The sequence below is a fragment of the Giraffa tippelskirchi genome, chromosome 2, assembly GCF_054371585.1.
Source record: "Giraffa tippelskirchi isolate mGirTip1 chromosome 2, T2T-mGirTip1v1.2.pri, whole genome shotgun sequence".
Taxonomy (NCBI): domain Eukaryota; kingdom Metazoa; phylum Chordata; class Mammalia; order Artiodactyla; family Giraffidae; genus Giraffa; species Giraffa tippelskirchi.
Genome location: NC_137276.1, coordinates 66,978,686 through 67,001,284, shown reverse-complemented (window position 1 = coordinate 67,001,284; position 22,599 = coordinate 66,978,686). Strand labels below are relative to the sequence as shown.

General features: G+C 49.6%; 1 protein-coding gene across 41 annotated transcripts in view; it reads left to right on the top strand.

Annotated features, from left to right (window-relative positions):
- HK1 (hexokinase 1) overlaps positions 1-22,599 on the top strand; it is a 121,986-nt gene that overhangs the window by 42,227 nt on the left and 57,160 nt on the right. For 13 of the 41 annotated variants that reach the window (XR_014076266.1, XR_014076265.1, XM_081568097.1 and 10 more), the window contains exon 1: positions 10,545-10,708. The exons of the other annotated variants lie outside the window; for them this stretch is intronic. Coding sequence is in view for 9 of the 13 variants with exons in the window: in XM_081568097.1 (XP_081424223.1) it covers positions 10,646-10,708 (63 nt within the window). In the remaining 4 variants the exon portion in view is untranslated. Of the gene's footprint in view, positions 1-10,544; positions 10,709-22,599 lie in introns of those variants that run through there. 41 annotated transcript variants of the gene reach the window in all.

The following is a 22,599-nucleotide window of genomic DNA, read 5'->3' as shown; positions in this document are numbered from 1 at the left end:
AAAAAGAAGCCAGTCACCAAAGATTGTATGATTCTATTTATATGAAATGTCCAGAATAGGCAAATCTGTAGAGACAGAAAGCAGATTAGAGGTTGCTCAGGGCTGGGGAGTGTGGAATTTGGATGGGAAGGGACAGCTAATGGATATGGGATTTCTTTAGGGGATGAAGAAAATGTTCTAAAATTAATTGTGGTGAGGATCTCACAACTCTGCAACTGTATTAAAAATTATTGAATTTCACACTTTAAATGTGTGTATACGGTAGCCAATTATATCTCAATAATATTGTTACCCCTAAAAAAGCATTTATTTTTTATACTTGAGAAGTATAAAGTATGTATGGATATACTACAATTTGTTTATCCCCTCTCTTGTTCATGAACATTTGGGTGGCTTCTAGTTTTGTCTATTACTGATAAAATGTTATGAATATTTGTATACAAATCTTCGTAGGGACATATACCTTAATTTCTCTTGGGTAAATACCCAGGAAAGGTATTGCTGGGTCATAGGGTCAGTGTCTATGAGACTTTACTAGAAACAAGCAAACAGTTCTAAAGTAGCTGTGTTGTTTTACATTCCCATCTGTCTCATCCATTTTCATGTCTAGCATAGACATTTAGGTGTGTTTTACAACATACTTATTAGTATAATAGTATGCACTAACAGTTGTAAAATGTTTTTACTACACTGAGATACACGATCAAAACGTTTTTACTACAGAGATTTCTAAACAGATAAGCTCTGTAGCCTGGAGCTAAGAGAGAGTAGATATTGTGCTAAAGGAAATGTGTTCATTTCCTAGGGCCACAAGAACAAATTGCCACAAACTTGATGGCTTAAACAAACAGGAATATATTGTCTCACCCTTCTGGGAGGCCAGAAGACAAAAATCAAGGTGTCAGCAGGGCCAGGTTCCTACCACGGGCTCTAGGGAACTTCTTCCACCGCGGGGGGCTCTAGGCATCCTTTGGTTGGTTTTCACGTGGCATCTGCTTCTGCCCTCACATGACACTTTCCTTTCTCCTCCTTATGTCTTGTCTTCTGCCTCTTAATGAGGACAGTCATGGGATTTAGGCCCATCAGTAATCCAGGATAATCTTGAGATCTTTAATTTAATTACACATGCAAAGACGTTTCTTCCAAATAAGGTCACATTCACAGGTTGTGGGGATCAGGCCATGCCTTGGGGGGAGGGGGGTGCCATTCAACCCACTCCAGTCCTGCTCCAGCAGAATGAATCAGAAGGAGAAGATGGATTCAAGAGAGTCCGTAGGTTTGATTTGTGTTGTGTTTGTTCTCAAGACCCAAGTATAAGTGGACTTGATGAGGTTTGGTGACAGATTAGATGTGGGGCATTTGGGAGGGGAAAGGGCTCAAGGATGGTGTTCAGGTGTCCAGCTTGGGTGGCAGGGAGTTGGTTCTGTCTGGAACATTCTTTTCCGAAGAGAGAAGAGAAAGCGCAGGCATGGCATACTCCCTCCTTTTATTCTGGTCTCTGCTCAAATGTCACATACTCAGAGAGGCTTCTCTTATACATTCTATCTAAAATGATACTCAGATTCTCTATGGTTTTCTATTGTAATTTAGTTTTTCTCTCTCAAGTTCTGGAAATCTGGAGGTCGTCAGTGTGGGGCCAATATGAGGTCCCTGGGTGAGAGGGAAACAAGCTCTTTCTATTTAATTTTGTTGCTTTGTTTTGTATGGCTGCCATCCTCAAGGTTATCTCTTAATCCAAGACAGTTCCTGGATCTCCAGCCAGTGTGTCTGTAGTTCAGCCAGCAGGAGGGAAGGAGACGGGATGGCAGAGGGGAAGCTGCGCAGTCAGGAATGGCTCTGGGAAGCTTCCATGAGATGCTCTCACTTTCCTTTTGTTACTGATGGAACTTGGGTCCTTCCGCTTGATGTGTAGCAAAACCAATCTACAGACACCGGGTGCGTGGTAGAGAACAAACTGCCGAAGTACCATCTGTACAATGTTTACTGTGGGGCACCAAGGGGCAGCTCGTGCTCAACAGACTTTCAGGTGAGGGTTTTTTTTTTTTTTTTCCCCAGGCAAGGGCTTTTTTAAAGGGAGCATTAGGGGTAAGGGTCGCAGGGTGTGTGATAGGTTAGCAGACATTCTTCTGATTGGTTGGTGATGAATTAACAGATGTTTTCAGGAGTCTTATTCATCAGCCTTTTAGTTCCAATCAGTCTGGGGTCTACATGCTTGGGGTCAGCAAGTTACCACCCTCCTCTGAGTGGGGGTCTTACTTTCTGCAGAACTACTCAAAGATATACACACGCTTCAGTTGTTATCTGGGTCCCTTCAGGAGGCCTGGGACCATTGTTCTAATCATTAAGTCAGGAGTTGGAGATTGACAGGGAGGCCTGGTGTGCTGCAGTCCATAGGGTCGCAGAGTCGGACACAACTGAGCAACTGAACAGAACTGAACTGAACTGAAATACTTTTTGGGGCTCAGGAAAGGCCAAACAAGAAGGCGGGTGGGGAGTGGGGAGCATGGAGGGATTTCTGCCTGGGAAGACCCTACAGGGTCCCGCTCAGTTTCAGACCCCCTTGGATATTCCTCAAGCCTGAGGGGAACAAGGATGGGAGAAGAAAGGGAATAAAGTTTTGCATAGAGAGGTTAATCATAAACTTGGCAGGGGAACTCAGTTTTGGGGGACTCGGGGACAAGAGGGACAAGAAGAAATAGAAATTGTAGGAGGTAGTTGTGTGGCCAACACTTTGCTTTATTTTTCCTCCTACCACCTGACATAAGGTATCTTTAATTTGTGATTTGTTTACTGTCTCTCCCCACAGAATGTAGACAGAGACTCTGTCTTGCTCACCTACACATTTCTAGTGAACTAGGAAGTGCAGGGCACCTTAAGTGCTTCACAAGTATTTGTTGCGTGAATAAATGACAAGGAGAGGAACCAAGAAGAAAATAAATTTAAGAAGAAATGACTGTGATGGGAGACAAATTGAGTTTCAGGTACCTGTGGGAGCTAGGACTGGATATTTACAGGCAGTTGGAAATATGAATCTGGAGCTCAGGAGAGGGGAAGGCTGTAGCTCTTGACAAACAAGAGTGATTCTTTGGGTAGGGCAGGCTGGGATGCACCCACAGGAGACTCAGAGAGCAGGGAACACTCAGCTCCTTTGACCAAACTAGATGCCCCACCCCCACTGCACTGGGAGGGGCCGCTGCTTCCCTACCCCCCTTACAGGCCCCTCTGTCACTGGATCGGCCTCAGCACTTGGTCTGAAAATGCCCTTTATAAGATGGCTCTGCAGAGCTGGGCTCCACGTGCTATGTTATATACATCTAACCAAGAATGGCTCAGTACACTAGGGGAGACAGGCTCCCCAACTCAAGTGCTTGGACCCAGCTGTGACTGAGCCATCACTGGGCTTGGGTGAAATAAGAGAAATAAGGACAATATGGTGAAATGAATATTTCACCTTCTTAGAGCAGCAGGGTGGTCTTGAGTCAGACTGCCTGGACTTGGATCCCAGCTCTTCCATCAGTAGCCCTGTAACCTTGGAGAAGTCACTTAATCTTCCTGTGACTTGGTGTTTGCACCTATAAAATGGGGATAAAATTGGTTTTTACCTCATTGGATTGTTGTGGGGATCAAGCACATTAACATATGTAAAGATTTTAGAACAATACCTGGTATGTAATAAGTCCTGCCTAAACACTGTTATTATAAAGGGGGCTTCCCAGGTGGTTTAGTGGTAAAGAATCTGCCTGCCAAGCAGGAGATACAGGTTTGATTCCTGGGTTGGGAAGATCCCCTGGAGAAGGAAATGGCAACCCATTTCAGTATTCTTACCTGGGAGAATCCTATGCACAGAGGAGCCTGCTGGGCTACAGTCCACAGGTTGTAAAGAGTCAGACATGACTTAGCAACTGTGTGTGTGTGTTAGTCGCACAGTTGTGTCCGACTCTTTGCAACCCCATGGACTGTAGCCCACCAGGTTCCTCTGCCCATGGGATTTTCCAGGCAAGAATACTGGGGTGGGTTGCCATTCCCTTCTCCAGAGATCTTCCTGACCCAAGGATTGAACCCAGGTCTCCCACATTGCAGGCAGATTCTTTACCATCTGAGCCACTGCGGAAGCCTCAATGTCGTGACTGAACAGCAGTAAACACTGTTATAAAACCAAAGTATTTGATTTAAAAAGCAGCCCTTATTTTTCTTCTCTGGGCTAAAATATATTTTCTTTTAGGATACTATGGTGAGAGGAGATGGAAATTACAATGAAAAAAAAAAATCTTGCAGCAAAACAAAAAGCCAGTGCCTAGGTTTTGTTTGTGTTTAATTTGCTGGCCTGTGCAATCCCACAGGCTGGGGACCCTGCCTAGGTGTTGACATGGACTCTCCTATGTGAGCATTTCCCTCTATATTTTGGAGCTAATACCAAGAGACAGGATTGAGAAACTTTTTTTGGACCCATGAGGTTGGTTTGTGTGGGGGCACTGAGGAGAAATAGCCCAGGAAACTCGGGGTAGCCAGCAGGGCAATTTAAGATTGCTCTGTTCCAACACGATATGGGTGTCCTTTGGGGAAGCAGCTGGCCTCAGATAAGGAGCAGGCTTGAGGCCAGGCAGGCCTCAGCAGTCTGGTTAACCCTTCTTCCTCCAGGCCTTTATTCTTTAAGCACAGGAGGCTCCTCGGGTTCAGGGGCAACGGGAGGAGGATGGGATGTCCAGGGATTGACAAGACTGGATTGGGCTTCCCTTGGCATCCCTGAGGGGAGTCATCCTTAAAGGAGAACAGAAGCCTTTTGGGGACAGAAGCAGAACAAGGTGTCTCGGAGGTGGGGGGTGGGGGTGGGGTTGGTTTCAGGGCCTTTCTGAACCAGGCAAACAAGTCAGAGGTGAACAAGCAGCAGGCATGCAGGGACCTTGATGATACCTGAGAGGGCTGGGACTTGGGTGAAGCAAAAGAGGTGCTAAGAGTAAAGAGTTGGAGATGACAGAGTGACTGAGCATGCACGCACACACACAGGGTGCAAGGCCTCTCTTACCTCATCTCAGTCCCGGCTCTGATACCTGAGGCCTTGGGTCTGTAAATTTCAGTTATCAGTTGAAAGTTGAAATGCCCACTGGGGCCAGTCAACCGTGTGTACCAGTAAAGCAGGTGGACTGGGTGGGGTCTGGGGCAAGCTGCAGTACCTCGCCTTGTCTGAAGGGGGCAGTGGTGCTCAGTGTCAGCTGATGGTTGCCAGTAATAACATGGGCTCTGTGAGGCTAGACTTTAGATGGCAGAAACCTGGATTTTAAAGTGACATCTGGGACTTCACTGGTGGTCCAGTGGGCAGACCATGCTTTCAATGTAGGGCATGTGGGTTTAATCCCCGGTAGGAGAATTAAGATCCCACAAGCCAGGTAGTACAGCCTAAAATTTTTTTTAAAAATAAGGTGACATCTCCAAATTTTCAAGGGTTGACCCATAATATAAAATATTGTGCATGTGTGCTCAATCATGTCCGACTCTTTGCACCCCTTGGACTGTAGCCCACCAGGCTCCTCTGTCCACAGGATTTCCCATGCAAGAATACCAGAATGGGTTGCCATTTCCTTCCCCAGGGAATCTTGTTGACCCAGGGATCGAACCTGTGTCTCCTGCATTGGCAGGTGGATTCTTTACCACTGAGCCACCAGGGAAGCACATAAAACAAGTGGGTCCAATACGATGTTTCAGCCTGGCAGTTGCCAATTTGTAACTTCTGTTTTGAGGTTGTTGGAAGGTAGCACTTTAGGCAAATGAAGGAGGAAGGGAGGCAGGCTGAGGTGATTTTACAACCCCAGCCACTCCTTACCCTTCTCACGCAGGAAGCAGAACTGTGCAAAGTTGATGAGAAAGTCACAATTAACTTTCATCCCAGTGTTCTCCAGATCGACAGGATCACTAGGACCCTGGAGGAACCATGGCCAAGCAGTGTCTGAGGGAGCCTGCTAAAAGTATTACCAGTCAGTTCATTTCAGACATTTCCTCCAGATCTCCCCTTAGAGTCTAAATCAGTCATTCTCATTCTTGACAGTCCCTGGCATTCACCTAGGGAACCTTTAAAAGGCTGTTTGGACTGCACCCCAGATCAATTCAGCCATCATCTCTGGGATTAGGGCCTGGACATTAGCATTTATAAAAGCTCTCCAGGTGATTATTATTATTATTATTATTATTGTTTTGCTGCACTGCCTGGCTTGAGGGATCTTAAGTTCCCCAACCAGGGATCAAACCAGGGCCCACAGTAGTGAAAGTGTTGAGTCCTAACCACTTTCACCACCAGGGAATTCCCTCCAGGTGATTCTTTTATGCACCCAGGTTGAACACCACAGATCTAACTAACAGAAACACTGGGTCAGTCTCCCCTCCTCGTGGTGCTTTTCAGAATGTGTTGTGCATGCATGACAGGCCCCCACGGTCAGTATTCCAAGATGCTGCCCTAGTGTGTGGGTTTTCTTCCTTCACTTTCTGTTTCTCTTTGAGACCTTAAACAAGTTCTATAAACCCCATAACCCTCATTGATTAAGTGGGAATAATGATATTTGCCCTTCTAACCTCACCAGCCTGTTATCAGGAGAAATGAGGCAATAAATGAGAAACTACTCTGTAAACTGTCAACATTATGCAAGCATTGCTGTTACAAGTATGCTGCCACATGCTGGGGTACAGCTTTGATCCTCTGCAGAGAATTTCTGGAGTAAAGTTCCTAGTGCCCATGGGGCTGATACGAATGGTTTCATTCTGACTTAGATGCAGCCCTCACTTTCTTACCAGCAGGGGTGTTTCATGGCTTGGTAGTCCAGCAGTCTGATCCTCTACCCCCACCCCAACTTGAACAGAGAAATCCAGCAGACTTCCAGGAAGGGGGGTGGATCTAGAGGGGAGATCTGTGGAACTAGGTTTCCTATGGTCCAGATCTTTGCTGCTCTTCCTCAGGGTCCGTACAGTAATTAGCAAAGGGACTTCACTGGGGTCCAAGAGGTCTATGACAGCAACATAAAAGAGGCAGAATAATAAAGAAGTACAAGGGGTGATAAATGGCATGACATAAAGGAGAAATTCTGAGCCGCGTATGGGACACAGCAGTGCAGCATGGGCCCCGGCCCCAGGAAGCTGTCTGATTGGGGCAGATAAGGCCACCCACCCTCAGAAGACAGCCAACAATATCAGGCAGACTGTCATGACTCAGTGTTACTTATCTGTGGGCCAGGCTTACAGTGAGGTGGTGGGAAAGGATGAACAGGACACCGGCTGGGCATCAGGACTGGGTTTGAGTCCCAGCTCCAAACTCTACCACAACGTGACGCTGGACAAGATGGCCTGCCTACTGCTCCTCACCTTCTTACTCTGTAAAGAAGAGCCTTGGTCTAGATCTAGATGGACTCTAAGCACAGTCCGAGTTTGCCCTGTGGAAGTGCTGAGGCCTGGGAAACTGCAGTGAGTAGCCATGGTCAGGGAAGGCTTTATGGGGAGGGTGGGAGAGCTGGGTTTCCGGCGAGAGGGACACTGGTTCAGGTGGAGGTGAGTGGAGAAGGCTGAGCAAGCAAGGAAATAGTGCAGGGACTCAAACAGGATGGACCTGGTATGGGCCAAGGACAGGGGGAAGTGGCCTCCTTGGGGTGGAGAAAAGATAAGTGGGGAAGAGTGGAGTCAGATTACGTAAGGCCTCAGACACCAGGCAGAGATGTTTGAACTGGCTCCATCAGGAAGGAGGGGGCCATCAAGGGATTTAGGGCACGATTATTATGATGTGATTAGGCTGCTTTTTAGCAGGAATAATGTGGCTCAGACCTCAGAATGACTTGGATGGCGGGAAGCCAGGAGCCAGGAAGGGCAGCTAGAAGACTTATAATATTTCTGGCATGGGCTGATGAGGACTGAGGGTTGGGAAGAAGCAGTGGGGTAAGCCTAGAGATATTTCTCAGGAAACCTTGATAGGCCTTGGGACTTGGCTGCGTTCTGGGGATGGGGAGGAGTGAGTCCCCTTAAGAAGCAGATTCTCTCTCAAAAGCAGAGAAGAGAAAGTACTGGCAGCCTCCCTGCCTGCAAACAGAACATCTCAGGGTAGCCTGGCCAGTGGAAGGGTTAGTTTTTCCCTGGCTCCGGCTCAGATAAACATCTCAGTTGTAATGGGGGCTCAGTAATGATGCTGGCCAGGCCTGGGTAGAAGGGTATGTGTACTGCTGATCACTGCCCTGGACTCATTCCATCTTTGAGTGCCAGGCCCTGGGCTGAGTGTGAGACAGAGCAATTAACAAAGCACAATTCTTGGTCCTTGTGAGTCTAGCAGAATCACATTTGCAAGACTTGAATGGCACTTGAGAACAACCAAATTGTTCTCATCCTCCCAATTTTGCTTTATGGAATTGCAGGTGGTGTAAATGTTTGATGGCTGCCAGGAGACCTCTCTGTTCCTGGCTTATAAGGATACTATCCAAGGGGTGAGGCTTTCCTGATGGCTCAGCGGGTAGAGAATCTGCCTGCAATGCAGGAGACACAAGAGATGTGGGTTTGATCCCTGGGTCTGGAAGATCCCCTGGAGGAGGAAATGGCAATCCACTCCACTATTCTTGCCTGGAGAATCCCATGGACAGAGGATTACAGTCCAAAGAGTTGCCACGAGTCAAAAAGGACGAAGCAACTGAGCACAGGCAGAGCCAGGTTTTGTGAGGCTTGTGGCTTAAACAATTTGGGGGAGCCTCTTTGGAAAATAATTCAAAATTACAAAATAAAATTGATGGGCCCTCTCCGGGCCTAGACTCAGGGAAATGTGAGCAAGAAGCCTCAAAGTGTAAACCTCATCAGCTTCCAAGTCAGTCTTATAATACCCACCATTTATTAATTGCATATTATAAGCAAGTGTTTTATTTGTAGTATTTCCCAGCAACCAAGGGAGGTAAGTGCCATTAGTATCTCCATGTTATAGACGAGGAAGCAGGCTCAGAGAGGTGACTTTGGATGCCACAGCCATAAAACAAGGGGGTGAGGGCTATGCTCTGGACTGACAGCTCTGGGTTCCAGGGCTACAACTGAGATCCTCTTCAACTGATGATGGCAAAAATCACGCCCCTGAGGTTCCTGAGAAGTGTTCTGGTCCTAAACCATCCCCTCCTGACTCCACTGTACCTTTCTTAGGCCTGGCCAGGGGCTCCCAGGATCCAGGGCTCAGGTAGAGGTTATGGGGCTGGACACTGGCCATCTCTTCTGCCTTGGTTCCAGCACCATGGCCTGTTTAGGCAGACAGGCTACCTACCACTGGGAGGACGCAAAACCCAGGGGTGAGCACTGGTTTGAAAACACACAAAGTCTAATCCTAGATCTACAGCTTTCTGGTTGTATAGCAAGACACATGGCCTCAGTGAGCCCCCACTTGCTTACCCGCTGAATCAGTAACCACTTCATTGTATTTTGAGTTCAGTTCACGTCCTCTCGGAAGGCAGTAAAGAGCCTGGTGGTGTCTGGCACACAGAAGCAATTAATCTAAGAATCCTATGGCTGCCATCAGTCCTAGGAGCAGCATAAACACCTCTAATTCCGCACCTCCCTTCCCTACTTTAGAGCCAAATGGTTTTCCGGGGATTCCTCCCAACCCAGCTAACTTCCTTCAGGAAGTGAAAAAGGCGGCATCTAAGAGGGGCGCCTAAACTGTCCCCCACACTCCACCGAGCCTGGGTGCTCAGGAGTCCGGGGGTTGAGGCCACTGCCTGCAGCTCAAGTCCCGCCCAGCGGCGTGCGGCGTGCGCCCTTGGGGAAGACGGCTGAAAGAACCGGTGACTCAGGGGCGGACGCTGTGGGGCGTCGCTCTTGGTTTAGCAATACAAATCCGCCTGCCGGAGGATCAGGCCTGGAGGCGCTGCAGCACGGGCGGGCCAGGGTGGAGTGGGGTGAGGCCCCGTCAGTGAGGACCCAGGTGGGGCTCCGCGATCGGCCCCTTGGGCCCGCGAGAGCTGGCAGGCGTGTGGCCCCAGTGCGAGGACCGCCAAGCCTCCCAAGCCTCTCGCATTCACCCGCACAGGCCCCGCTTGCTTTTCACGCCCACTTCTTCGAGTCCCCTTAGGGCGTCTCCCCTTCCATGGAACTAACTGGGGCGAACCCTAATTTCCAAGGAAGGGGACTGCGTTCCCCACCCCGCGCAAGGCTGACCAGTTCCCCAGCCAGCCGGGCCGGGCTGTGCCGCCTCCCCGCCTGCGCCCCGCCCAAGCAGGGCGCCGCCACGCGTGGTGGTGCGCGCGCGACAAAACCTCCTGCCCCTGCGCCGGCTCCCTACGTGGGGGACGTGCCGGGAGATGCCTGGCCTTGGGGGATTTCGCAGCGTCGCCCGCCCTCTTTCAGACGCTGGGAGGAGCGGCCGCCGCGCCCCCCAGGTCCCGGCCCTCCCGCCGCCGCCCGGCGCAGCCGAGGCGCGCGGCAGCCAATGGGCGCTAAGGAGGTGGGTCGGCTGGCGACTGTCACCCTCTCGCGGACGGGAGCGCGCGGACGCGGAGCGCCGGAGCCGGCGCCGCGCTCCGGGTCGTGGGGGAGGAGCCGCCGGAGGAGGAGGAGGAGCCGCGGAGCAGCCGCCAGAGGACCACTGTACGCCCGGGCTGCGGAAGACAGACGCCGGCCGCTCGCCTGTCGCCCCGAGCGCCCGACCGCCAGCATGATCGCCGCGCAGCTCCTAGCTTATTACTTCACCGAACTGAAGGATGACCAAGTCAAAAAGGTGAGCCGGGGCCGCCGCCGCCGCCGCCCGGCGCTCTGCTTGCAGCCTTGCATTCCGGCATCCGCTCGCCGCCGCAGCCGCCTCCATCCTCCCGCGCCCAGCCTCCCTCAGGCCAGCATTGGTTGGATCGTCGGGCGGTGGGGAAGTCTTAACCCTTCGATTCTTCCTGGGGCCGTCTGTGTGTGTCTTGGGGAAAGACCCTCGAGACTGGGCTGCCTGCTGCAGTGTCCTTGAAACGGGCTGTGGAAGTCAAATGGGCCCCTGGGCCATGCGGGGAGGTGGCCATGTGGGGACTGGTGGGCTGGTCCGCAGGGCCTGTTTGGTACGGTCCTAGCGCCGTGGGCGGAGTGATCACAGAGATGCTGGGGAGGTGAGTGCGCGGCAGGCGGGTAGTTCTGGCTGGAGGCCAGGCATCCCATATTTGGGGTTCCCGGTGGAGGGCGTCGGGGGTCCGGGAAAACTGTCACCCCAGCTCTCCCAGCTATTGCGACTGCTCCCTTAATCTGAGAACCGAGCGATCCGCATGGCTTCCTGAAACAGGGAGGGGCGCAGAGGCCACCGGAAACTTTGCTCATAGGCCTCAGGTCTGGAGCGGTACGTCTGAATGGAATTTTTTTTTTTATCCTTCTACGTGACCGCTCTCTTAAGCTGTAATTTCCAGCCAGCCCAAAGGAGCTCAAATAAGAGACTGCTCCTTTGAGTCGGATGGAGGTCTTGACTTGTATGCTTGTGGCGTGTGTTCTTGCACAAGGACACATCTCCCTCCCCTGACTTGTAACATAAAAAACTGTCAGCTGGCAGGTGTGAAAGGTGTATCTCTCCCTTCTACCAGCTTTGGCACCAAGTTTTTAAGAAACAGCCTAAGCTGTTAGGGAAAGACGCCCATTTTATCATTGCCAAGGCTGGCAGATGCTCCTGACCCACACCCAAAGTGAGTGACATTATTGCTAGGATAAGGTGGGCTGGACAGCAAAGTCAACCTGACGTTGGAGTTCCAACAAGGGAGCGCTACCTACAGGTGAGAGGCAGGAGCCACAGACCTGCAGCCACCGGAAGTTCAGTGCCCTTCCTAATCACCCAGGACAGCCCTGGCAAACAGGCCTGCTGAGGGTAGTGAGGTCACCTCATCAAGGTCACCAGAGGAGTTAGGGGGAAAGCCAGGGTGTGACCCACGTTTCTGCCTCCCTCCACTGGGAACTTGACGAGGCTTCCTCCTTGAAGTCAGCTGAGGGGGAGGTGCTGAGACAGAAACGGTGGAGGATGCTGCTTGGATCTTGGATCCTGCACCCAGGGGGGACCAGAGTTGGGTAGTTAGGAGACAGGCCTGGGAACTGGCCAGGGTCCCGCATGGGTACAAGTGGCAGTGACTGTGGAGTTGTCAAACCATGGGACTCTACTCCCCAGGAGCACCCTGGAGCCTCCTCCTCGCCACTGAGCTCTGGGAGCTGTGCATGCCAACATGTCCATTTCACCAGTTGCCTTCAGTGGTGTTGCGTATCACTGATGCTCTTCCCATCTTACAGTGGGGTGTTGTAGACATAGATGGGTTCACTGTCCTCTCCCTGCACGTGGTGCCCTTTGTAGCTCAAGACAGCAGATCACTGAGGTGGGGACCCAGATAACCTTGTAAGCCTCCAGCATCCACACCCACCATCATCTGTGGCTGCCAGGGGCCAAGTTGGGTTGAGGCTTGGACTGCCCTTGGTGGGACCCATTTTATCATGTGGGCAGTTTCTAGTGTGGCCCCAGAGCCCTCCACTTCTCATGGTGTCCTGACTCACAGTCTATCCACCAGGCTCCTGTACGCATCTGACTCTGTGATTTCTGAATCACTTGATCCTCACATCCCTCCTCCTCTGAGACTGGCATTCTGAAATTCCTTCTCTGCCTTCCTCTGGCCTCAGAACCTTGCTGGAGGAGGGTCTTGAGGCCAAAGCTTCTACAAAATAATATTATTGGTCAAGGAGGGTCTTAAAAACAAGCTGGCATTCTTGCATCTCATAGAGGAGTTCTCAGGCTGCTTTCTATGGGGAGAGGATATGGATTCCTGCCAGAGGGTCACCTTGGCCTTCATGATGGGCTGTGTGGCTCTTCCATTGTGTGTGTGGTCCTCAGGAAGCTTCCTGGGCCTCCTGAACACATAGTGGGCACTTGTCCTGATAGCCTAGTCAGTTTTCCCAGCCCCTACTTGTGCAGACCCTGAGAGACTGCATCTGTTCTCCTGGGACTCAGGATTATTAAAGACCACTTACCCTAGGGATCCAAGGTACGTCCTCCACTTGCAGGACTCCAAGCCCTGTTCTTCCTGCAGAACTGGGCCCTACTTGCAACCCGATGAGGACCCAGTGAAGACAAGCCATGATGATTCAGCCCTCCAGCCCTAGGTGGCCTCTGGAGCACTGGAGACAGCTCTGGCATCCCCCATTACTCCTCATCCATCTCCTTGACCTCTATCCTGGGGGTGGGAAAGGGGAAGACAGGGATGGTGCCAGCGAAGGTTTATGGGATTGCTTGGGATACAAAAGTGATCACGAAAGGGTATCTTTTCTCTCCCCCTTGCTATGGGACATCAGTAATTCAACCTCATAAATACATCCTGTGTTGAAATGTGCCAAGCATCTGGCTTCCCAGCATGGATCGCCGTTTTTCCAGACTGCGTATGCATAGTGCTAGATGATGGGGTGCAGTGAAAGGGTGCCCTGGCATTAGACTGAAGTACAAAAGTACAAAACATAGATATCCCTTTTACTCTTCTATTGCTTTTGGGAGGAAAAGGATGCTTGTGTGCATTCCATTCATCAGAATTCTAGCCACCTGTTGATTCTGCAGCTACAGGCTGTGTCTTTTGACCTCCAAGCAGCTTTTAACGTGCCTCTCCTCTCGCCTGCTTCCTCCACTTGGGTTAGCCATTAAGAGCCTGAAGAAAGGTGAAGGATTACATAGTGCTCTATTCCTTCAGGAAAGGAAGATGGGCCCTGCAAGGTTAGAACTTGGCCTCTAAAGAAAGGCTAGACTTCCTTTCCTCCAGGGTTGTCAGAATGGTGAACAAATGCCAGTGGATCTTCCCTGGGAGGGATCCCCATGATCTGACGGAATCCCCATAAGCAGGTGAGCAACAAGTGTGATTTGTCCAAGATCCTCGAGTACTTGGTTCACGAAGACAGAGGAGAGTATGCTTAGCAGTTACAGGGCTACCGAGTTGTAGTTCCTTGGGGCCCGTGTGTCCCAGTGGCAAAAGCAAGCGTTTAAAAAATGCCTGTTTCCTTATTGATTGGGGGTGGGGTGGGGGAGTGAGAGAGAAATGAGAGAAAACCATCACATGTGCCTTTTGATCTGGTGTTATGCAAATACCCAGTAAGAGCCTCACTCCCTGGGAAATCTTCATTACACAGCTCCTGTCCCCGCTACCCTTGGAAGTTCCTTGGAGTTCTCCGCCCAGAAAATCCCCAACACTTCCTTTGGTTTGACAGTTTGGGATTGTCGTGAGGGAATAAACTGGGAGTGAGGGTGGGTATGAGGGACTTTCACATCTGGCCATGCCATGCTGTCCTCCCACACTCCTCCTGTTTTCTGGAGAAAGCTTGGGCAGCTTTCTCCTAGAAGGACTATGTGCCTGCAGTCAGGGTTTCCTGCCTGGTAGAATTAGCCACTGGAGTCAGCTCTGAACATGCCTGAGGAGGCCCTGGGGGAGATGCTGGAGAGGCCAACATACACCTCTGCGCCCAGGAAGTGGTCCTGGCTAGACCGCCGGCACCTGCTTAATTGATTTGAGGACCTTTAGAATCAAATCCAATCATGGGAGTGCCGTCATTTCCTCAGAAAATGTTTGAGTCCTTTATTATGTGCAGAGTACTATACTAGGCTGGAGTGATGACTATAAACCTGGTAGAAATAATTCCTGTTTTCTCATGGAGTATAATTATCTGCTGTCTTATGATAAGTGCAAAGCATAGAATGCTATGAGAGCTCTGGGGGCCATGGTCAGATCTTTGGGTGGGAAATCACTAGCCTAGGAGTTACTTAAAGTCAGGCTCTAGGGAATTCCCTGGCAGTCCTGTGATTAGTACTCCATATTTCACTGCCAAGGGCCCTGGTTTGATCCCTGGTCAGGGAACTAAGATTACACTTACGCTGTGGGGAAAAAAAAAAAAAGCTAGACTCTAAATGTACAAATGGGAATATTACACTTAGAAACTTTGTAGTGTTAGTTGCTCAGTCGTGTCCGACTCTTTGCGACCCCACGGACTGGAGCCCGCCAGTCTCCTCTGTCCATGGGATTTTCCAGGCAAGAATACTGGAGTGCACTGCCATTCCCTTCTCCAGAGGATCTTCCTGACCCAGGAATTAGAAACTTCATAAGGGGGAGTCAAATGGAAAGTTACCAAAATGTAATTTTGCCTTCTCTTTTTTTAAATGGTTCTCTTTTTCAATGGCTGAACATCCCAAAACACCTTCTGGGTACCATGTGCATCTGTGCTAAGTTGCTCCAGTTGTGTCCGACTCTTTGTGACCTTGTGAGCCATAGCCCACCAGGCTCCTCTGTCCATGGGATTCTCCAGTCAAGAATACTAGAGTGTGTTGCCGTGCCCTCCTCCAGGAGACCTTCCCAACTCAGGGATCAAACCTGTCTTGTAACGTCTCCTGCATTGACTGGTGGGTTCTTTACCACTAGCACCACCTGGGAAGCCCTATCAGATATCAATTTTGTGTGTAGGTATATATATGTCTATCTATATCTAACAATACACACAGACATACTGACACCCACGTGTGTATGTGTGTGCTTTCATCTGATCTTTCAGAAATCTCAGTGAGGCTGTCATGGCAGGAAGTGCTATCCCTGGGGGTCCCAGGGCAGCTCTGTCCCCCTCACTGCTCCTTCCCTGGACATCCTGCTGCCTTGTGTGCTGTGGACAGAAGGCAGAGATTTTATTACCCATTTAGAAACAGGGACTGGCTGGAGGCCCAGAGGAGATAAGTAACTTTCTCAAGGTCTTAGAAAACCTGGAATGGGATCCAGAGGGCTGTTGTTTTTAATGACTTAACTTGGAATCTATATTTTAATTCTCTCCCCCCACCAATCAGTACATAAGAGTTAATTTTTTATTGTGAAATATTCAAGGTGCATAAAAAATATTGAAGCTAATGTAATAAACACTTGTGTGTCTACTGCACAGCTTGAAAAGTAACAGACACAATTGCAATTTTATTACAGACACAACTGAAACTGCTTCTATGCCCGTCTTCAGTCCCATTCATTTCTCCTCCCAGAGGTGACCTCTGTCCTAAATTTGGTGTTTATCATTTCCTGCATGTTTAATATTTTTTATTACATATCATGTATCTATTAAGCAGTGTGTACTATTACTTTATATGGCTTGAACCTTTTGTAAATGGTGTTATTCTGTTTGTATCCTTCTGCAACTGGCTTTCTTTAAAAGCTCAACATTGTATATTTGAGACTCTTCCACGTTGATCCATGTACCTCTGTTTCATCAATTTAAATTGCAGTATGCTCTTACATTGTGTGAACACGCTAAGCTAATCTACCAGTACTTTTGGTGTGCTTTTGAATTTCTGATTTTTTAAATTGCAGTGCCATAGGGATCCTCTGTCCATAAAGAAGTTGCTCTAGGTTGTGTTTCTAGGGCTGAAATTGCTTGGCCGAAGAGTGTGTATATCTTCCCATTTTTAATGTTTTGCTAGATTGCCTTCGTGATCAGGCTTCCAGTTAGGAGCTTTGTACAGGTTCTCAATTTACGGTTGCCAGGGGGAGGAAATGGGGAAGGGATAGCTAGGGACTTTGGGTTGGACATGTACACACTGCTGTATTTAAAATGGCTAACCAACAAGGATCTACTATATAGCACAAGGAGCTCTCTGCTCAATGTTATGTGGCAGCCTGGATGGGAGGGGAGTTTGTGGGAGAACATATATATGTATAGCTGAGCACCTGAAACTATCACAACATTGTTAATTGGCTATACCCCTATACAAAATAAAAAGTTAAAAAAAATAGAAAAAACAAAACAAAAAAAGTTTTGTACAGGTTCCTGTGATTCCACCGTCAACCCTTGGTGCAGTAAAACTTTAAAAATTTTTAATAGACAATTTTTAAACAGACTGTTTCTTCCCAGACGTTTCCATGCACATGACAGCATTTGAGCTTGGTTTAAAAATAGCCATTTCCTAGTTTGCCTTATGAAGGTAGCCCTTGCTGCCAGAGTATTACTGACTGAGGCTGAAAACTCATCGTGAGCAGTGCCCGCCTCCTTGGCTGTTTCCACAATGCGTGCAGAGGGGTTTGGGGTTGCAGAGACAAGCTTGTGAGGGCTTTCTGTGTCCCCTTGTGCTTTAGCGTGAATCCTGTAAACTTTCCTGAGAACTAAAACACACAAGTGTGCTTTTGCCTGCGCGTCCACTCTTCCTGGGTGGATCTGGGTGGGCAGGGCTGGCTTATCAGCCCCCTAAATGTTTCTCTGTTAGAGAATGCTCAAAGCCGGCAGACTCTCTCACACTATCTTCCCTAAAAGGAGAGGGTGGCTGTGTCCCCTGCGGCAGGGAAACTGAAATGTGAAGTCTGCAGCCCAGCCCTTTGCGAATAGAAGCAGATCTTGTGAGCCCTGTGAGAGGCAGAAAATGTCGGATCATGTTCATCCAATTCCACGCTTAGTTACCGGCTTGCAGGCTCTGAGGCGTTGAGAGGACCTTGGAGGGAAGATTGCATTGAATGCCTACTAGGGGCCTATCTTTCCTAAAATGGTTCTTATTTAACCATCAGTAGTAACAATACTAACTGAAGGCAACGTGTGATGCCTGTCCTGTTTGCTGCACCGAAGGCATTACATCCCCCCAGCTCCCCTGTTAGTGGGGATCTTTTATGATCACTGCTTTTGGATGAGAACCCTGAGGCTCAGGTATATACAGAAGAGTCAGCATGCAGACCCATCAAGTCTGCTGGCAGAGCCTCTGCTTGTTTTCGCATTGAGATATAATTCACGTACCACAAAACTTAACATTGTAAAGAGTGCAAGTCTGTGGTGTCTAATAGATTCACGAGCTTGTGCATCTGTCACCACCATCTCATTCCAGAACATTTTCATCAACCCCAGGAGAAACTCCGTTCCCATTAAGCAGTCACTCCCCGCTGCTCCCTACACCTTGGTATCTACTAATCTATTTCTTTTTTTTAAATGAATTTACTTCTTCTGAACATTTCATATGAACAGAATTATATAATAATGTGAACTTTGCGTGTGGTTTCTTTCGTTTAGCATGTTTTCACAGTTCATTCATACGTATGTACACTTCAATTTTTCTATTGCTGAATAATATTCACTTGTGCTTATATACCACATTTTGTTTACACATTTGTTAGTTCAGGATGTTTGTGTTGTTTCCACTTTGAGGCTGTTATGATAGTGCTGCTGTGAGCAGTTTTCCCTGTGTGGACATACTTTCATTTCTCTTGGGTATGTGTGTAGAAGTGGAATTGCTGGAAGAGACCCTGCTTCTGTCCCCCTGAGGAAGGAAGTGAGGAAACTGAGGCCCCAAGTGGTGGAGGGACTTGCTGACCACATGGCTTGTGAGTGATAGAGACAGAAACACCGTCAGGTCCCCTAACTCAGAAACCCATGTTCTTTCTACCATAACACATCCAACTCTCATTTTGCTATTGAGGGAAACAGATTCAAAGGAGGAAAGAACTGGGGACAAGGCAGAGCGGGGCACAGAATCCTCAGAATCCCCCTGACTCCCGTCTCCCCCTTCCTCCCCACCCTTGCCAGCCCCAGCACCCTGGTTTGTGCCTGCCCATCCCCACCCCTCCACCCCCCACCCCTCCACTCCCATGCTGCTCAGTGTTGACCAACTCCTTCCCCCGGGAAGGAAATTGATCCAATAAAGTCTTTTACAGTGAATATTAGGGATTTTCTCTGGTTTTCAATTTTCTCTCTGTACCCTTTGGCCATTTGTCCCCCTCCCTCCGTCCTGTCTGCATTTAAAAGAGGACATTTGGGGAGGCCAGTACTCACCTTGCAAGACCTCCCTATGCTCCCTGTAAGGCATTATCGGTCTAACTTTCTTTCCCAATGTCTGCCTGGCCCTTCTGTAAGCAGCTGCTTTCCTTGATTGATTGATGCGTGGGGTTCGCCTGCAGCCTTGTTATTCAATCTGACCTCATTTCTCTGATGTCCCCCAGTGCCTTCCAGGACCCAGCCTAGGTGGGTGCAATGAATCAAGTAGGAGACTCCAGGCCATCATTGTAACAGAGACACTGCCTCACATTTGCAAAGTTCTGTTCATTTTCAAAATACTTTTACATGCTTGATTTAGTGGAGTCCTTCTGGCAAGCTTGAAAGTAGGTATTTCTTCCTACCTCTTACATATGGGGCAGGGAAGCCTCAGGAAGTGGAATTGACATGATCTTTGTTGGCCAGAGAACAGAAGAGCTGGGATGGCGGACAGGTCTGCCTGACACTAGTGGGTGGCTCTCACTGCGCATGCAGATCCGGGACTTTGGTCCAGGGCTTTAGGCTTCCACAGCAGTGCATGGCAATGGCCTCCCAGCAGAAATTGTCACTCAAGGCTCCCATGATGGGGATGTGACTGGAGTGCTAGAGCTCTGCTGTCCAGAACAAGAGCCACTAGCCATGTGTGGCTATTGAGCGCTTAAAATGTGGCAAGTCTGGTTTGAGATGTGCTGTTGAATATAAAATACAGGGTTTTGAAGACTTTGTATGACAAAGAAGATATATAAAATAGCTCATCGATAATTTAAAAGATATTAATTACATGTGGGAATAATCGTTTGGATATATTGGGTTAAATAAAATGTTATTAGAATTAATGTCACCTTTTCAAAAAATGAAGGTACTAGAAAATTTTAAATTACATATATGCCTTGCATTATATTCCTACTGGAAGCACTCTGCTAGAAGTGAATTTTACGGCTCAGAGGTTTGGACAGAGGCACTCTGCATTTAAAGCAGTAGGTTCCTGGGGTCCTTGGGCCTCGATTTCCTCATCTGTAAAACCAGGAGGCTGGAATCCTTTATCTTTCAAGGATCCCTGTAGCTGAAGCAGTATTGTTAGGTGGGCATTAAGCTCTTTGGGTCTCAGTTCCCTTATCCATCAGATGAGGTGATTTGTGTCTCACTGTCCATTTATTAAATCAGAGAATGGGTATGGAAACACTTGGAAAGTATACTGAATTACATAAATGCCAGATGTTATCATTGCTCATCCAGAGCACACCTGTAGGCACCTGCAGAAGGAGTGCAGCTTCCTGGATAACAGAGGGTTGGCTGCCAGATCCTTGAGCTGGGCAGGAATCCTGGTACCATTCTGCTTGGCCACCATAGGATTCTGAAAAGCCTGTATTCTGAGGAATCCACGGTGTCATGGAGCTCCGGTGCCCACCGTATGTGATGACGAGGGGGTAGTTTTCAATGATGCTCTTTTACTGATAGGAAAAACACAGATGGAAGTGATGTGCCCAAGGTTAAAGGAGGAATCCGTGCAGCTGGAGGAGGCCTGAGGTCCTTCGCTTTCCAGACTGTTCTGCCCCCACCACTGCAGTACTTTGGAACCATGACTCTGGGGTCTGGATGTCTCATGGTGAAAGCAAAGCTGTCTATACTTCAGATCTTCTCTTCCCTTGCCTGGAGGCACCTGAGACATTGGAAACTGTGAGTCTAGAGCCTGGCTCCAGCCCAAGCCATTGACCACGAGGCCCAGGATGAAGCCTGTTGTTCTTGCCCTGCCACATTCCAGGGCTGTTCTGTTCACCTTCAGGGACTGGGTACCTCCTTTATTTTTAGCTAGTTCAGTATGACAGCTGTGTTCTCATCCTGGGCAAGGGCTTGGTCTCTTGCCAGCAGAAAGTGCCTCATAGCAGGAGCCAAGGTCACCAGGAGGATGTTGGGCATGACCTCTGGCCTCCTGCGGTCCTCTTAGCAAGAGGAGGCTGGGGAGCACCGGGTTGGGGTCTGAAGCCAGAGCCGCCCTAGATCCTAGATGCTGGATGTTCGGGCCTTTCCCTTGGCTGCTTGACCCCAGGTTCCTCCCATGTAAAACGGGGCTGATGATGCCCACCCTGCAAGTATGCTGCTTAGATCAGGGCAGGTGGAAGTGTCCAGCAGGGGCTCCAGTGTCGTTTACTATTATCTCAGTTCCCAGAACCTCAGTTTCCTCATCAAGAATGAGGATCCCATTTTCCTCCTGATTTGTTGTGATTAAACAGAAGTGTTGTATGAACAGTGCTCAGTCCATGCCCACTGAAATGGAACTAACCATTCAGAAGCACAAAGGGCCGAGAGCTGTATCTGAACCTTGGAAAGGGCCTGGGAAAGGGAGCCTCCGCGGACAGTGTTTGAACCTGCTGAAGGGACCCTGATGCCTTGGGGATGTTTGCACACACAGCTTTCACTCAGAAGCCTCTAAAATGGAACTTATTTTCCCAAACACGTTTCCTCTCTCATCTGTGGAAAGCCTCTGGCCACCTCGAATATTGGAGACTCCTGATTATCTGTAGAGCTTTTGTGTCCCCCTGGACCCCAGGGTGCAGATGTCGTGAGGGGTGGGGGGATTGGAGAGCGCCTGCAGCAGTCCCTCCCTCACAGAAGGGCTGTTGGCTCCACACAAGTCACCGTGAGGCTGAAGTCAGGGCCTGGTGCTGGAGAAGGGCTGTGTCGTTCAGGGAAGAGGGCTCTCCTATCTTATCTGAGCTAGCAAACCCTTCCGAGAAGACCTCCTGGGTTAGGCGTAACTGGAGGCCTCCGTTCCCCAGGAGAGCAGCCATTCAGCCCAGCTGAGAAGCCACCTGAGGAGGTTGGGACACCAGTGGCCTGGAAGTGGGGCCCCTGCACCCCTGACACGGTCTGGTGGGAGGCACACACCACGCACATGTCGCTGCGGTGCCCGGGGAGGACTCACTGCCGCTGTCCCCAGGCAGGCTGCTTCCTCCACGCTGAGCACAAGGGCCAAGGGGATGCTGAGAAGAGCGGCAGCTGGTGCTGGGCAGGCGGATCACCTCGCCCTTCGGAGGAGGTGCGCTTGGAGAAATGAGCGGGGTGTTGAGCGGCATTGACAGGCCAAGGCAGTCAAGTGGAAGCAAATCTGTTAGGAAGGGCCATCAGTGGGGCAGAAAGCAGGAGGGTGCCTGGGACAGATGATTCTGGTAGGGAACCCAGGGCGTCCAAAATGTCTCTCTTTGTGGCCAGTGCCCTGCCTGCTCAGGGACTAGCCGCCAAAAGTAGGATAGAAAGGTAGGTTTCCTGGGCCACCACCCTCAATGGTGAGGTGGGGCTGGGCAGGCAGGAAGGGGGTTGGACCTGCCAGAAGGGGGCTTGGGATGGTACCCGCCATGGTGGAGGGTGCCGTTAGGCCAGGACCTTTGGGTTTGCCTTTGAGCATCCTTCCCAGGATGGTGTGAAAGGGAAAATGAAATGAGCAGTTCAGGTTGCTGGTGGCTGCTGGGTGGTGAATGAGGCCTCCATAATAATCAGGCTGGAGGGTGTGCTTTTGGTGAGGCAAGGGAGCATGTACACTGCTTCTGTAGTGGATGGAGTGGTGGCATTAATGCTACCGTTTTCCCACATTTCCCTGCTCTCAGACCCTGGGGCTGGGTTCGCCCTGGGCTGAGCAAGAAGGGTACCGAGGAAGGAGCGCAGAACCAGGAACTTGGTGTCCACTCCAGTTTTCTCGCTGACCAATGATCACTCGAAAATGTTCATTGCTCAGTCGTGTCCGATTCTTTGTGACCCCATGGACTGTAGCCCTCCAGGTTCCTCTGTCCATGGAATTTTCCAGGCAAGAATACCAGAGTGGCTTGCCATTTCCTAATCCAGGGGATCTTCCAAACCCAGGAGTCGAACCTGTGTCTCTTATGT